Source organism: Argopecten irradians, chromosome 2 (assembly GCF_041381155.1).
Source record: "Argopecten irradians isolate NY chromosome 2, Ai_NY, whole genome shotgun sequence".
Classification (NCBI taxonomy): Eukaryota; Metazoa; Mollusca; class Bivalvia; order Pectinida; family Pectinidae; genus Argopecten; species Argopecten irradians.
In genome coordinates, this window is record NC_091135.1 from 36,863,794 (window position 1) to 36,878,850 (window position 15,057).

A 15,057-nucleotide genomic window follows, 5' to 3' on the forward strand; every position below is an offset into this window, starting at 1 on the left:
TATTGATAAAATATATTGCTTTATCTTTTCATAAAGTACTTAAGAAAATCATCATTGAACAATATGCATGTGTGGTTGTAGAATAAGTTGTATTGTATTTTATCTTTGGTGCCTTTTTTCCAGATGTCCAAAGATTCCTACCTTACCATCCACATGTACCCTGGTAAAAGATCCTGCTGACCAATGCTGCCAGAAGGTCTACTGTCCAAACGCAGTCCCTAACCCAGGACCAACACCTAGCCCTAATCCAAATCCAAATGGACAGCCAACACCAAGGCCAGACCCTAATGCAACCCCGAACCCCAACCCAATACCAAACCTCACCCTGTCACCAAACCCCAACCCAACACTGAACCCCAACCCTACACCGGCTCCACAACCAAGTAAGTACTACCAAAAACTCTCTCTCTATATGATATTTAAAACAGGCTTCAGGGGTTTCTTCTTGCTTCTCTGGTACTACACTATTGCTTCCTTGGATTTGATTTTCAACTACTCATATCTTTATTTCTATATTACACAAAAAGAGAGACAGGGAGATAAAAAGTGTGATGTAAGTATTGTTCATATCTAATTAACTTTGCAATATACATAACGCTAATATATATATGTAAAAAAATCATTGCACTATAGAATATTTACTGGATGGTCGGTTATGTAAAAGTGTATTTTTCGTCATTATCAGAAGTGTGCGTGTACAAGGGACAGAACTACCAACAGGGACAGACTTGGTACGACGGCTGTAATGCCAAATGTCGCTGTGAGAGTGCAGCCACTGGCTACTACAGATGTCAAGAGAGGTAATTAAAGCAATGATTGGAGTACTTGTGACCCTTAGCCATTAGCAGCTTGATTAAGTTTGTGTTTGACCCATCTCCGGTTGGTGCATGCACATCTACCGACTTCCGCTATTGACAGTTCGCTACATAAACAAGCAATAATCATGGCACCAACCTGTTTATGTTATTTTATAATCATTACTTGATATTTTAGAAGTTCTCAAATAGAAATAGGATTTTCGTGATACATTTTCCTGTATTATTAGCGTGTTACCGGGTCGTTATGTGGCTTCAGACGATGACCTAGTTTAGGTTGCTCATAGTAGATTTGTAGTACAATTTATGAAAATAAGGCACATGCTATAGAGAGGCCCCCTGCAGGGTAGTCAACACACATGTTCCTCAGTAACATCTGACCTGTAGGAAAGATTGTCAAAGAAATAGATAAGATATGAAATATAGAGTTGATCAGTTACCTTCATGCTGCTTCTTTGCCTGGTAACATCTGACCTGTAGGAAAGATGGTCTTTTTAGTTTCAGCACTTTTAAAATGAAGCAATTAAAATTTGTTGTTGCAGCGGCTTTAAATGTCATACTGACATAATTCTTTTTTTTTTTTTTTTTTTTTTCAAATTTCGATTTTTTTTTTATTTAGAGTTTTATAAAGTTTCCTATTTATGTTTTTGTCAATATCCTAAAAAACTGGTTCATGTAGTCTGTATTTTTTTTACCATTGATATCTATGAATTGAATTTGTTTTACTAAAAACTTTTTTATGTCCTCATTATGAAAAGGAAGGGAGCAGTGTTATCCATGTCAGACTGTTGTCATTTATGATTAAGCATAAATGCCTTTTACAGTGAAGAACCACACGTGTAAAGCAATAAATGATTTGATACAGGTAATCAGCATACCGACTGCCTGTATATTGGTCCCTATATATAACATGATTTTGGTTGACACAGGTGTTCGAGATACCCCAGTGTACCAGCCGCCTGTACATTGGTTCCTAGCCCTAGTGATCCCTCTTGCTGTAAGGAGCCTAGCTGCCCAGTGATTCCTACAGCTGGTCCCTCACCTACACCAGGATTTATCCCTAACCCCATGACCCCGAAACCAGGGGAGATCACTGGTCTTGCTCCAGTACCAACTAATATGCCAACTCCAGCACCTGGGCCAACACCAGAACCTGGAGTCAACCCCACCCCAGGAAGTAACCCAACTCCAGCACCACGCAAAGGTAAGTGCACTTGTCAACCAAAGTATGTTTACTATCATCAGTAATTATTGATCCTATTTACAAGGTATTTAAATGTATCTTATTGTTTTGAAAAATTGACATAGAAACTCTTTTGCCTGAAATTATATGTATTTTGTGGTTTAGATTGATTTAATTTGTATTTCTACAAAATCTGAAGTCTAATGTAGGCTATGATGTGATGTAATAGAAAATTAAATGTTTTGGTTCTATAATATGTTTTGTGTATTTATTTGTGCAGGATGTTTCTACAAGGGAGTTGTACACCCAAAGGGCTCCAAATGGGATGACGGATGTCAGTACACTTGTGAATGTTTGGACGATATGTCTGGACAGTATAGATGTGTTGAAAAGTAAGATAGCTATTGATATGTTGATAAGATTTACCTGTCATTGCCAACTACAGAATTATATGTAGTTTTCCTTCCTGTGTTTATATTTTATAATAGTTTTTATGAACCTTAAAGATACTCCACCGCCGACAGCATAAACAATATTTATTATTTGGGACAGTAACCAATGTTTAATGTGTATATATATTTATGCCTTAATAACACAAAAATGCATTTGAAATAACTTTTCTTGCTTTTATTGTCTGCACATTCAGTACCTCATTTCATATAGGGCATAGTGCCATGGATTTTTTTCGAAGGGTAATAAATTATTTAAAATACTTTTCTATTGAAGTAAAATAAGACACTCAAACTTTTCAGTGATGGTAATAGTGTAAAATAAGTAACTTTTGTTACTGAAAAAAACCACTTATCCATTTGCTCTTGTGTTTTAATTACCATTCTTCAGCGGTGTGACATCTTTAATATGATTTAAAAAAAAGAAAGAAAATCTTTGACATGCTTCAGTTAATGTAATATCACGGTCATTGGCACTATTGAAAAAACCTTGAGAATCATGATAAGATCGTATAGCCAGTAATTTTCACAGAAATTATATTTCACGATTTTCCTGTCACACAAAAATTTGATTGTGAGATGATAAGAATGGTAGAAAATTATATTCTCTGATAGCCGGACAGTGAAATTTTAAGTTTCTTGACATAAGTCAAACATAGATATAAAAATCCATTAAGCTATTATATGATTGAATCAAACTTACTAACATTACCTAATCCTAGGTGTGCCAAGTTCCCAAGTCTGGACAGCCGATGTGTCCTTCTTCAGGATCCAAACGAGCCCTGCTGTATGAAGCCATACTGTGACCTTGTCAACCCAACTCCATTCCCTAATGGCGTCCCGACCCCCAAGCCAAACATTGTCCCAACTCCAGGTGGCATTGCCCCCAATATGATGACAACACTGAACCCTAACCCCACAACGCCGCGACCAGGATTTTGTATCTACAAGGGAGTAGCCTACACTCAGGGACAACAGTGGAATGATGGCTGTAGCCAGAGGTGTCAGTGTGACGACTCAACAACCGGTTACTACTCATGTCGTGCTCGCTGTCCATCTTACCCACAGGTGCCGAGTACATGCGTACTGAGGACCGATCCTAGTGATAGCTGTTGCCTTGTCCCAGACTGCAACCAGGTCCTTGCTCCGACTGGTCCCACAAGTCAGACTGGCACTAATCCGACCAACGTCACCCCAGTACCTGGTACAGGTCCCTCGGGATCTGGAATGACCCCCACTCCACAATATATATATCCTTCTCCAGTTCAACCAGGAAGTTTCACTGGTACAGGCTCAAACCCGAACCCCCAGAACCCAAATCCTGGCTCCTCTGGATCTAGGTGTAAGTGGACTAAAATCTTATAATAAATTTAATGGAAAGAAATTTCAGGTAAGAAAAGGGGAAAAAACGTATCAATATTGGAATTAGATATTTAGTATAGACATTGTTTTGGAATGGAAAATAAAATTCCGAAAAATGAAATTAAAATCACGCTATATTTAACATAAAAGTTTAATATTAGGATTTAAGAGAATTTGAAATTGAACTAAATAATGTAAGATCTTTGAAAATGTTTCACTTACAATTCAATGTAACTCCAAATCTCATTAATTGTGCATTACTTTGGACAGAATATCTGTTTATTCTGGTTTTGTGCTTTCTGCAGCTGTATGTATCTACAAGGCACAGATGTACACTCAAGGGCAGAAATGGGACGATGGATGTCAGTATCGCTGTGAATGTATTGATGCCGTCAGAGGGCAATACCGTTGTACTGGCAGGTCTGTAGTTAAATCAAATACAATAATTATGAAAATATTAAAATGTTGCAGCTAAGGGCAAAAATAGCTGTATAAAAGAGGATTTCAGAAATAAGAAATTATAGCTTATCGATGTCAAGATATAGGTGACAAAGTAGAAATGCCTCAAAATTGGTTAGTTTCTCCTGTAAGGTAGATTTAGATGATGTAGGTATCAACTGGTCACATGATATAATTATAAGCTGGAAATATATAATGGAACATTATACTTTTTTTAAACCCAATATGATAAGATTTTGTAGATTTCTTAAGTTTACAGCAATCCAGGGTACTGTCTTTGGTACATACCAAATAAGACCTTATCCCCTAGGCCAATTTTTTTTTTAATTGGTTCTCAGGCCTGCGCCCATTTAGATTACACCCCTGCATCTAAAATTTCATTGCAAAAACGATAAAATAAAATTGTATGCAAGCGCTTCGGCTATCGAAAACATCTGGAAAAAACATTCATTATTCCGGCCTCTACATTTGACTTAGAATCTCCTTAGCTCTGGTCTTTTAAACGCTTGAATATAAGGCATGAGGTAACAATCGTAAACACTTGGAGGACCTCGATTTCAAAGGAGCAGGGCCTTCATAACTCTTTGTGTGAGCGAGATTTTATGCACGTCAGTAACATCAGAAAAATTCCGATTGAGCAGCATGGTCTGAAAAAAAGGCACTGATCTCGGTGCAGATTAGAAAGGAGTTATCCATCATCCTACCCTTGAACATTTTAAACGGTTACTCCTATGGTTGTACCTTTATTGAATTGTTTGAAGCCATAAAGGATAGATCTTTTGAAAAATCGAAAACATAGTCATTTCCGGAAAAGTGTAAAGATTGTCCAGTAACTGCTAATATTGGAAAAACTAAAATGAACATTGTGGACAAGTTTTTTTTTTATAATTTGTGAAATTTTGTATATACACTCAACAAATTAAGTTAAGGGTCAAAAGTTTTGAGTACAGTATTTTTTTTATCAAACACTTAGAACATGATTTTTATATTAATTTATTATCATTAACATTTCATTCATTCATTGGAAACGATTTTTGGCGGGAAAGAAAGACATTTTTCAAACTAAAGGCATCCGACAAGGCATACCCCTATTTTCAAAGTGAAATCACATATGGTGATGAAAAGTCAATTTCATTCTGGGGAGTTCATTCGATTGTCAGTACTTAGTGTGACCTCCTCTGGCCTGAATAACGGCACGAAAACGCCTGCTGAAGCTGCGGATGAGTCTACGGATAGTCAATTGTGCCAGGTTACGCCATTCCTTTAACAGTGCGATTTCCAGTTCAGGAATTGACGCCGGTTGAATGGCCCGCTTCTGAATCTGTCACCTTTTTACTCACGTGTAAATCATGGTCAAATGAACGCTTGAAAAAGTTATATCAAGTAGATATATTCCCTTTATATATTTGATTAATTTTTATTACCCCAAAGTTGTGACCCTTAACTTATTTTGCTGAGTATATTTTGAAGAAATACTACATATTGCGGAGGTCGGAAATAAAGAAAAATCACCCTCATTTGTTATAGAGGCCATAACATAATAAAAAAACAAATTACTCCCTCCCTCATCTTTTTTTTTTGGAAAAAGTGTCCTGAGAACCAATTAATTAATTTTTTTATCCTACCTGTATGCTGTTCTCATTTTTAGGACAGTGTGTGGTACAATTTTGTCTACAATTGTAACCTGCGTATTTTACAGATGTCCTCAGTACTACTTCCTTCCACCACAATGTACCTATGTACAGGACCCCAATGACCAGTGTTGTCAGAAGGCTCGCTGTAATCCCAACCCAATGGTTACTCCTCAACCACAAATTACACCAAGGCCAACTGCACCAATCATTGTACAACCTAACACGAATTCACCACAGACTGGCACTGGTACTCCTGTCGTGGTACAACCCGGTACCAACCCGCCACAGACCGGCACTGGTAGTCCTGTTGTCGTACAACCTGGCACCAATCCACCACAGACCGGCACTGGTAATCCAGTTGTCATCCAACCGGGCACCAACTCGCCACAGACTGGTGGAAGTATAGTGCCGAACCCTCAGACTACAGTTATGACTGGAACTGGTAGTGAGTATAGCATGTCTAATAAGTCTATTACTAGTCCACTCAAACGTTTAGGACTCTGAGGGGCTGTCGATGTATTACCTACAAATTCAGACTTTGCATAATATGAAAAGATTAATTTTTGTGTACAAAAAAGATGTTTGAGAAAGGATACTGCATTTTTATAATTTGAGAAAGGATACTGCATTTTTATAAGGAGATGGGGTGATGTCTTGAGCACAAATGACGAATACTACATAATGTACTCACTGGATTGTTTCCATTCATGGTTCTGTTCTACTCAGGATAAAATTTGCAAATAAATCATAATAGATGTAGTCTGTTTTAATCCTTCAATTTCTTATGCTTCAAAATTGGAGTTCCCTGATGCAAGAATGATGAATAAATAAACAATGACAAATTAATAACTAACAAACCGAAAAAAAATTAACAGTTGTAAAAAACAGTTGTAAAAGTTATTATTACTGCTTTTTTATCCTATTGTCTGTGATTGAGTGATTACAAAGTGTTACAATTTTGATTGCATTTTTTTCAGCTGTATGTGTTTACAAGGGCAAGACTTACCCCAAAGGACAAATGTGGAGAGATGGATGTGATTATCAGTGCATCTGTGACAATCCTGCCACCAATGCATACAGATGTGTGGCGACGTAAGTACAGGAACACTCAATATTCTCAGAAATGTCATTTTAAAGTTCAAATCGATATTTGAATAAGGAGTTTTGCCAGATATTCTATGACACGTTGTATGTTACTTCTAATATTTCCCTGTTGTAGATGAAAGGTACACTATCAAATATGTTAACAAATATCTCCACATATGTTATTTCTAATATTTCCCTCTGGTACAATAAAGGTACACTATTAAATATGTTATTAAATATCTCCACATATGTTACTTCTAATATTTCCCTGTTGTACAATAAAGGTACACTATCAAATATGTTATTAAATATCTCCACATATATGTTACTTCTAATATACTTCTAATATTTCCCTCTGGTACAATAAAGGTACACTATCAAATATGTTATTAAATATCTCCACATATGTTACTTCTAATATTCCCCTCCGGTACAATAAAGGTACACTATTAAATATGTTAACAAATATCTCCACATATGTTACTTCTAATATTCCCCTCTGGTACAATAAAGGTACACAATAGTACACTATTAAATATGTTAACAAATATCTCCACATATGTTACTTCTAATATTTCCCTCTGGTACAATAAAGGTACACTATTAAATATGTTAAAATATCTCCACATATGTTACTTCTAATATTCCCCTCTGGTACAATAAAGGTACACTATTAAATATGTTAACAAATATCTCCACATATGTTACTTCTAATATTCCCCTCTGGTACAATAAAGGTACACTATTAAATATGTTAACAAATATCTCCACATATGTTACTTCTAATATTCCCCTCTGGTACAATAAAGGTACACTATCAAATATGTTATTAAATATCTCCACATATGTTACTTCTAATATTCCCCTCTGGTACAATAAAGGTACACTATTAAATATGCTTTTAAATATCCCCACAGATGCAAGTCATACTCCACAGTCCCATCCTTCTGTACTCTCACTCCGGATCCCAAGGACCAATGTTGTGAGGTGGTGTCCTGTACTGCTCCCAATGGACAACAGTTGACCCCAATGCTGCCATCCCAAACACCAACACCCTCACCAACTCTCACCCCCAACCTGCTACATGTTATACCCATTGGTACCCATGATGTCTTCACTGGCACTGGTCATCCACCAGTCGGCACTGGACAGGGATCAACAGGCGGCAGAAGTATGTGGTCACATATTGTTTTAGAAAAGGATGCATACATGACATACATTGTCTAAAATCAGGGGGCAGAAGTATGTGGTCTATTGTCTTATTAAAGCAAGCATACATGATAAATACAAATTTGAAGTCATGGGCTAGATATATGTGGTTTGTAACTGATATGTCCTTGGTTAAGGATACATGTGCGACACATAGTATCTAAAGTCAGGGGGCAGAAATATGTGGTTTATTACTGATATTATTGTTATACATTCAGGAAGAAAAGGGAGAGAATTTGTGTTATGTGAAGAAATAAGTAAATTAAAAGTTGTATGAGATTGACTTGAAGATATTTATTGAAAACAAAGTCTAAAGTCCATGTTTTATGTACAGGCGGATGTGTTTACAATAACAAAGTATACACCCAAGGCCAGTCCTGGGATGATGGATGCAAGTACACATGTACTTGTGAGGACGGAGTGGACGGTCGCTATAGGTGTGCTACAAAGTAAGTATGAAGTATGTTATTGGGTAGTTGTGTACAGGTTGCTTAAAAAGCCCCAACAAAATTGGGCTTCAGGATCATGAAACAAATCTAAGTCCAAAACTGTCTGAATTTTAGACTTAGCCAATCAAAGATGATATTACAAACAGTTATGTCAAATTTGATTGGCTAAGTCCATTTGTAGTTCTTGCATCTGGAACGTCTTCTACCTCTCTCGGATCTGGAATATCTGTCATGCAGACTTTTTGTCTGTGGAGAGCGCAAATTGAGTTGGTCTCTGAGTTGGGGTAACTGATTTACATCATTAGCAATAGATCTTGACTAAACCTTGAGTCTCGTATTTATTTTATCAGCAAAGTCATAACCTTTATTTCCATGATAGCGAGATCCTTCCTATTTCATAAACATTTTTAGTCTTGTGTTGAGCTACAGTGTATCAATGATTATCTAACCTGGAGTATGTTTCTCTTTCAGATGTCCTAGTTACCCTGCCATTCCGAAGTACTGTACCTATGTGAACGTTCCTGGCCAGTGTTGTCCTAGCCTGTCCTGTAACAGTCCCGACTATGGACAATACACTCCAACTCCACAACTTGTACCCAACCCAGCACCTAGTGTCAATCCTGGTACTCAGCCAGGTCAGGTCCCCACCCCTGCTCCCAACACTAACCCTCACATCATTGTTGTCCCCGGGGCCGGCACCAGTGCTGGAGGTACCTCCCCAGTAAACATCACTCCAGGTACTCCACTGTCTGGCTTCTCTGGATCCACATCTCGTAAGTATCCTGTCTCTGGTTAATTATTACACTGCATATCAATACATTCTTGTTTCATCAACACTCTTTTGATTTGACATCTTCATGGTTATTGTATAAGATACGGCTTTGAAAATTAATTATTTGAATGACTTCAGGTGTTGTCTGATTTTAAAACAGGTATGGCTGTGTAATTAAACTTTTTTTTTCAAAATATAGTTTTGGTATAAAATTTATGGAAAATACATAATTAGAAAGATGTGATACCAAAATAAATCTGTACAGTTCACAAATATGGAAGGTTTAAATTACAATGTCTCCAGGGCTACTGTGACATGTATTTGATTTGTTTTGTTTGTGTAGAATACTGTATCTACAAGAACAAGCTGTACAACCAAGGCAACACATGGAATGATGGTTGTGACTATAGCTGTGAGTGTCTCGATGGCAGGAGTGGATACTACAAATGTAAACCACTGTAAGTCTTATAATAATATTAAGTAACATTCAGAGTATCTGCCATTAGCAATCAAAAATTACTGTTAGTAAAATTCAATCAGATCCCACCATTTGTAAATATTGTGTAAATAGTGTTAACTATGACAAATGTCTGGCTATAGCGTATCATAATAAACATGGCAATGCAAAATGGAAGTCACATCAATGTACGTATTTTTTTACAAGAACTACAAATTCAAAAATAATTAACTATTGCTTTATTCAACATGGCCCAGGCATACAATATATTTGTATTGTAATATTTCCTAAACTATTGTATTTCAGATGTCCAGTGTATGACAAATTGCCAAGCCAGTGTTTCATGGTGCGAGCATCTGACCAGTGCTGTGCCCAGCCAATGTGCAGTAACCCAGATGGTTCACAGGTGAACCCACTAAATGGAAAGTCACCCTACCCTGTGTACGGCTCATATCCCGGTGGATTCACGGGCTTCAAGCCATCTTACACCCCAAGTCAGGGAACCAACACTGGAACTAGTGGCAACAATCGTAAGCTCAGTAACTCTAATTTCACATGCTTTATACTAATACTTTTTATGGTGTTAACCAAACGATATAATGTGTTTTTAAGTATGAAAAATAGCATTTGTTGTTTTGTGCAAAGAAAAAAAAATTATTTTTACATGGGCAGTTTCAGAGCATGTGAGAGTATATCTGAGAATGTTGTGTGTTTGTGTTGACAGCTGGCTGTGTCTACAAGGGTGTAGTATACAACCAGGGGCAAAAGTGGGACGATGGCTGTGACTACCAGTGTACATGTACAAATGCCAACAGTGGACTGTACACCTGCTACGCCAAGTGAGTACACAGTTATCATTACGTACAGTTATCCTTTCCTCTGTTGTGTATATTTAATAATAAACTTTATTTTACTAAGGTACATGTACAAAGTTCTGACCGTTTATGTTACACATTATAACGATAGATAATTTAAAGTTGATAAGCATTTACTTTGTAGAATAACTGTTTGTAACTAAATACCATAATTAAAATCAAATATTTAAGCTACAATGATTTAACAAACAGAATATGGCAGAAATTAAAACCAAAAACCATCTTGTTCAAAACATCACCCCCCCCCCCCCCCCCCCCCCCCAAAAAAAAAGTCAATAGTCAATTTGATGGGTTTAGTATGATATAATGGAGAAGGCATTGCCTGGCCCATAACTATTGCATTATTTATTATTTGTGAAAACGTCCTATCTTTATCTGTGTTGGTTGTAGATGCCCAACCTACACCAGTATCCCATCTGTATGTAAGATGTACGATGTTCCCGGCCAGTGTTGTCAGGAAATTCGCTGCGACACATCAGGAATGCCCACCACACCGCGTGCCCCTCTACAGCCCACGCCAGTTCCTCATCCTCATATTGACCCCAACTGCTACGATTTGATTGATAATTGTAACATGTACGGACTGAGTGCCTGTGGCTCCAACTACCAGGCCTGGGCCCACAAGAACTGTAACAAATACTGTGGTTTTTGTAGTAAGTAGTCAAAAACAGAAAATGCTTGAACATTGTCAAGAAACTTGAATCCACACTTTGTGTTTGACTACAAAATAGAAGGATCATATTTGGTGATTGGGTTGGATTTATTGTCATTAGATTAGTTATGGAATTACACATGCCAAATATGTATAGTTACTGGTCCATACTCTTAGCAATATATCTATAATAACATCAATCCATCCCGAATATTTGGTTTTGATAATTGAAGTTTTTTACCACAACATTTTGGAATGTACTGGAGAAATCTCTCAAATTTTGCATGAAGGTTTCCTTTGATTCATAGTTGTGCCATCATAGGCTCATGACATTCACTCTGTAACCCACCATTTCACCATCTAACACAAGATTAGATTCTGTGTAAAGCTTCTTGATAATGTATTTATTTTACAGCCTCAACCGTCACATCTTCACCACCTAAATGTGAAGACAAGGTCAATAACTGTGCTGACTACGGAAAGTCTGCCTGCACTGGAATATACAAGCCATGGGCCACTGACAATTGTATCAAATACTGTGATCTCTGTACTGGGACTGGTGGGTGCCTTTATATATATAGACTTTGTTCTGGTACTAGGTAAACAAATCAAATTATTCAGTTAAATAATTTTATCAATCTTGCCAGAGTTTCACTACAAGTTGATGATTGCTTACATGTAATGAGATCTACAAAATTTTACAGAAAGTTTAATGTTGCCATGGCCTGGCATCATAAAACTTCAATTTTTTTTTTTTACTCAAGTCTATGTAAAATCATAAACTGGAGTAAAAAAAATCTGTCAGAGAATAGTAGTATGGTGCCGGGCCCAGGTATGCTGTAGGGTTTTAGCCTGAGCTAAAGGTCATCTCTTATGGATTGATGAGCCTAGTTAAAGATTCTGTGTGGAATAACTTCCCTTAGAAATGATTCAAGAGACTGACAATTAAGATTTTATTTAATGGTTAGTCAGTCTCAGATAATTTGTTTGGCAGATAAGCATCTCTAAGTGATAAAGATAGTCACGGGTTGTTGTGAACAAATTGAACAACATATTAGTGGTCATTGTAAATGAGTTATCTGCCCTTATGCCCAGGTTTTCAAGGAGTCACTCCTACTTATTAAGGGGCATTGTAAATGATTTATCTGCCCTAGTTGTGTTCAGTTGACATATAAGTGGTCATTGTAAATGAGTTATCTGCCCTTGTTGTGTCCAGGTTCTGTGTCCGTGGTTACTTCGCCTCCTGCCACACAGGCCCCATCCACTGGTCTGTGTGTTGACAAGTTAAACAACTGCCAGCAGTACGATGCCTCCACCTGTCAGGACCAGAGATATACAGCTTGGGCTCACGAGAACTGTCCAAAGTTCTGTGGATTCTGCAGTGAGTAGACGTAGAATTGTAAGGTTTCATAACGAAATGTGTTATACAATAAGATATGCTTATAACGAACACGCTAACAACGAATTCATGGTTATAACAATGATTTTTTTTCCATTTAAAGTTCCTCTGAAGATGTTTGTAATATGTTATCCAGAGGTTCATTATAACTGTTTTTCTGTACATACTTGAGTGGAAAATTAAGGTTAATGGAAAAAGCTTCCAAATGATCATTATTGGTGTAAGTACAAATACTTACTGGTATGATATATATAATAATCTGTAGCACAAAAAAAAAAGTATCTTGCTAAGGTATATATAAAAAAGAAGAATCACTAGACTTTGTCGCAAGGGCTTACTGCCTTCATAGGCGTCTTCAGGCAATGGATAATGGATCGTAATTCACCTGAAGACGCCTATGAAGGCAGTAAGGCCTAGCGACGAAGTCTAGTGTTTCTTCTTTTTTATAATAATCTTTACATACAAATATAGCTTTGGAATTGATTTTAAGTTTATCAGAAGCACCTTTTGTTTTTGACTGAACATTGACTGTTGTGTGCAATTTCAGTTTTCTTCTTTTCTGAAATAGCTAGCATTTTAAAACACCTTATTATAATTTTCAATCACGAAATATTAAAAGCAGCAAAACTGTTTTAATTCCTGTTTTATAATGTACTACAACTATTTTTGTCCTATAGCTGGATCTGGTTCTGTGTCACAGCCTGTTATTGTTAACGCTCTTCCTCCTCAGGGTAAGTATCTCTGTAAATGGGTTTTTTACAATATTGTATTATACAGAAAACTTGTCTGTTTAGCAATGCATTATGTAATAGTGAACATGAGGTGGATAGCACTAGTTAGCCTTCCTGAACACCAGTGCATGTAATACTTACATAGCCTCTCTGGAATAAGATGCATGCTACTTTTAGTGTAAGAAGTGCAGGTAACATTGTCAGTAGTCAATGAAAGGGTGCAGGTCATATCAGTGGATTCATGTAATATTTAGATAGCCTTTTTATTACCGGTAAGTAAAATGGATACTTGTATGATTCAGTGAGGATATTATGTTAGATTATTTTAAACATGGTTATGGGTAAAATGAAGTACATTTAACAATTAGCACCACGTATGTTAACGCTGACTGAATCCTTGTCACCAGGTTGGTTTACCATGCTGAAGGGTGTGGCTGGTGCACCAGGTGACCTCTTCACTATCTGGAATCGTCCTGGAGGTTACAACGAGAATGTGCCCCAGGCCATGTATCTGACCAACCAGTTCCCTGGACACTATAAGCCTAGCCTTAGTGACCACTGGAATGACCTCTGTATAGATCAGGTTAGTACCCCAACAAGTGGAGATTTTAAAAATTGTTTAAAGCCTAGTAAAAAATATGTGTTTTAACCTTTTAATGACATGCAGACAGTAAATCTTGTTTCTGAACACAGGTGAAGGTTTCCATCTACAATGGAGGCCAGGAAAAGGCATACATTACCTTCAATGCTGTTGGTGCTGACAAGAACAGCTGGTTCACAGCTGATCGAATCATCGACTCCTCTTACACAGATATCAGAAACGCTCCCAAGGAACTCTTCAGTCTGATGGGGTCAGTTATCATACAAAATCTTACTTGAAATTCAATTTCTGAATTTATATGCAGATGAACAAATTTAAGATATTTTACCTTGTCATTCATATCAGGAAGTAGGAAATGGCCCGGTGCCTTTATTAAAGCTTGATTTTACCTTATAACAGTGTACAGTTACAATCCAAATAAACTTGGTTATAAAAATCCAGACAAGTTCTGTTATGCAGTCTCTAAATAACTATGTTGTCAACTTGTCAATATGGAAACATACAAGAATATAGCCGATTCAAATAAAACTTTCATTGCGAGCATGCATACAGTGAATTTATCGTTATAACATCGAGAATTTCGTTATTTTGTGAAGATTTTGGTTAATGTTTTCTTTTTTCTTTGAACAGAGATGTAACAAGCGGACGTGAATTCACAATGAACAGTCATTCCAACAGCAACTGTGACTCCTTTGGTTGGATAATGGTGGCAACCCAGAGCGGCTGTTCCTTTGAAGCAAGTGCTGGTAATAAGCCTGCTTTCCTATACGCCCCAGGACAGACTGCTTCTCATTGGGGACAAGGTAATAAACACACTTTTCCTGCTTGTTACATAGCATGTCTATCACTTCAATCATTTCTAGATATGTATAATATTGCATTTATGATATTCAAAATGATTTCTGTGCTTTGCAAATTAATCTG

The 15,057-nt window shown here is 37.0% G+C and overlaps 1 protein-coding gene across 1 annotated transcript in view; it reads left to right on the forward strand.

Moving 5' to 3' along the window:
• Nucleotides 1-15,057, forward strand: part of LOC138315349 (uncharacterized) — a 68,456-nt gene that overhangs the window by 48,420 nt on the left and 4,979 nt on the right. Inside the window, exons 52-72 of the mRNA XM_069256305.1 lie at nucleotides 124-383; nucleotides 686-800; nucleotides 1,745-2,019; nucleotides 2,279-2,390; nucleotides 3,170-3,789; nucleotides 4,115-4,229; nucleotides 5,968-6,347; nucleotides 6,880-6,994; nucleotides 7,906-8,159; nucleotides 8,532-8,646; nucleotides 9,118-9,419; nucleotides 9,762-9,876; nucleotides 10,182-10,405; nucleotides 10,600-10,714; nucleotides 11,141-11,403; nucleotides 11,818-11,961; nucleotides 12,619-12,783; nucleotides 13,479-13,532; nucleotides 13,940-14,115; nucleotides 14,226-14,383; nucleotides 14,764-14,936. Of these exons, the coding sequence (XP_069112406.1) occupies nucleotides 124-383; nucleotides 686-800; nucleotides 1,745-2,019; nucleotides 2,279-2,390; nucleotides 3,170-3,789; nucleotides 4,115-4,229; nucleotides 5,968-6,347; nucleotides 6,880-6,994; nucleotides 7,906-8,159; nucleotides 8,532-8,646; nucleotides 9,118-9,419; nucleotides 9,762-9,876; nucleotides 10,182-10,405; nucleotides 10,600-10,714; nucleotides 11,141-11,403; nucleotides 11,818-11,961; nucleotides 12,619-12,783; nucleotides 13,479-13,532; nucleotides 13,940-14,115; nucleotides 14,226-14,383; nucleotides 14,764-14,936 (4,250 nt within the window). The remainder of the gene's footprint in view (nucleotides 1-123; nucleotides 384-685; nucleotides 801-1,744; nucleotides 2,020-2,278; nucleotides 2,391-3,169; nucleotides 3,790-4,114; nucleotides 4,230-5,967; nucleotides 6,348-6,879; nucleotides 6,995-7,905; nucleotides 8,160-8,531; nucleotides 8,647-9,117; nucleotides 9,420-9,761; nucleotides 9,877-10,181; nucleotides 10,406-10,599; nucleotides 10,715-11,140; nucleotides 11,404-11,817; nucleotides 11,962-12,618; nucleotides 12,784-13,478; nucleotides 13,533-13,939; nucleotides 14,116-14,225; nucleotides 14,384-14,763; nucleotides 14,937-15,057) is intronic.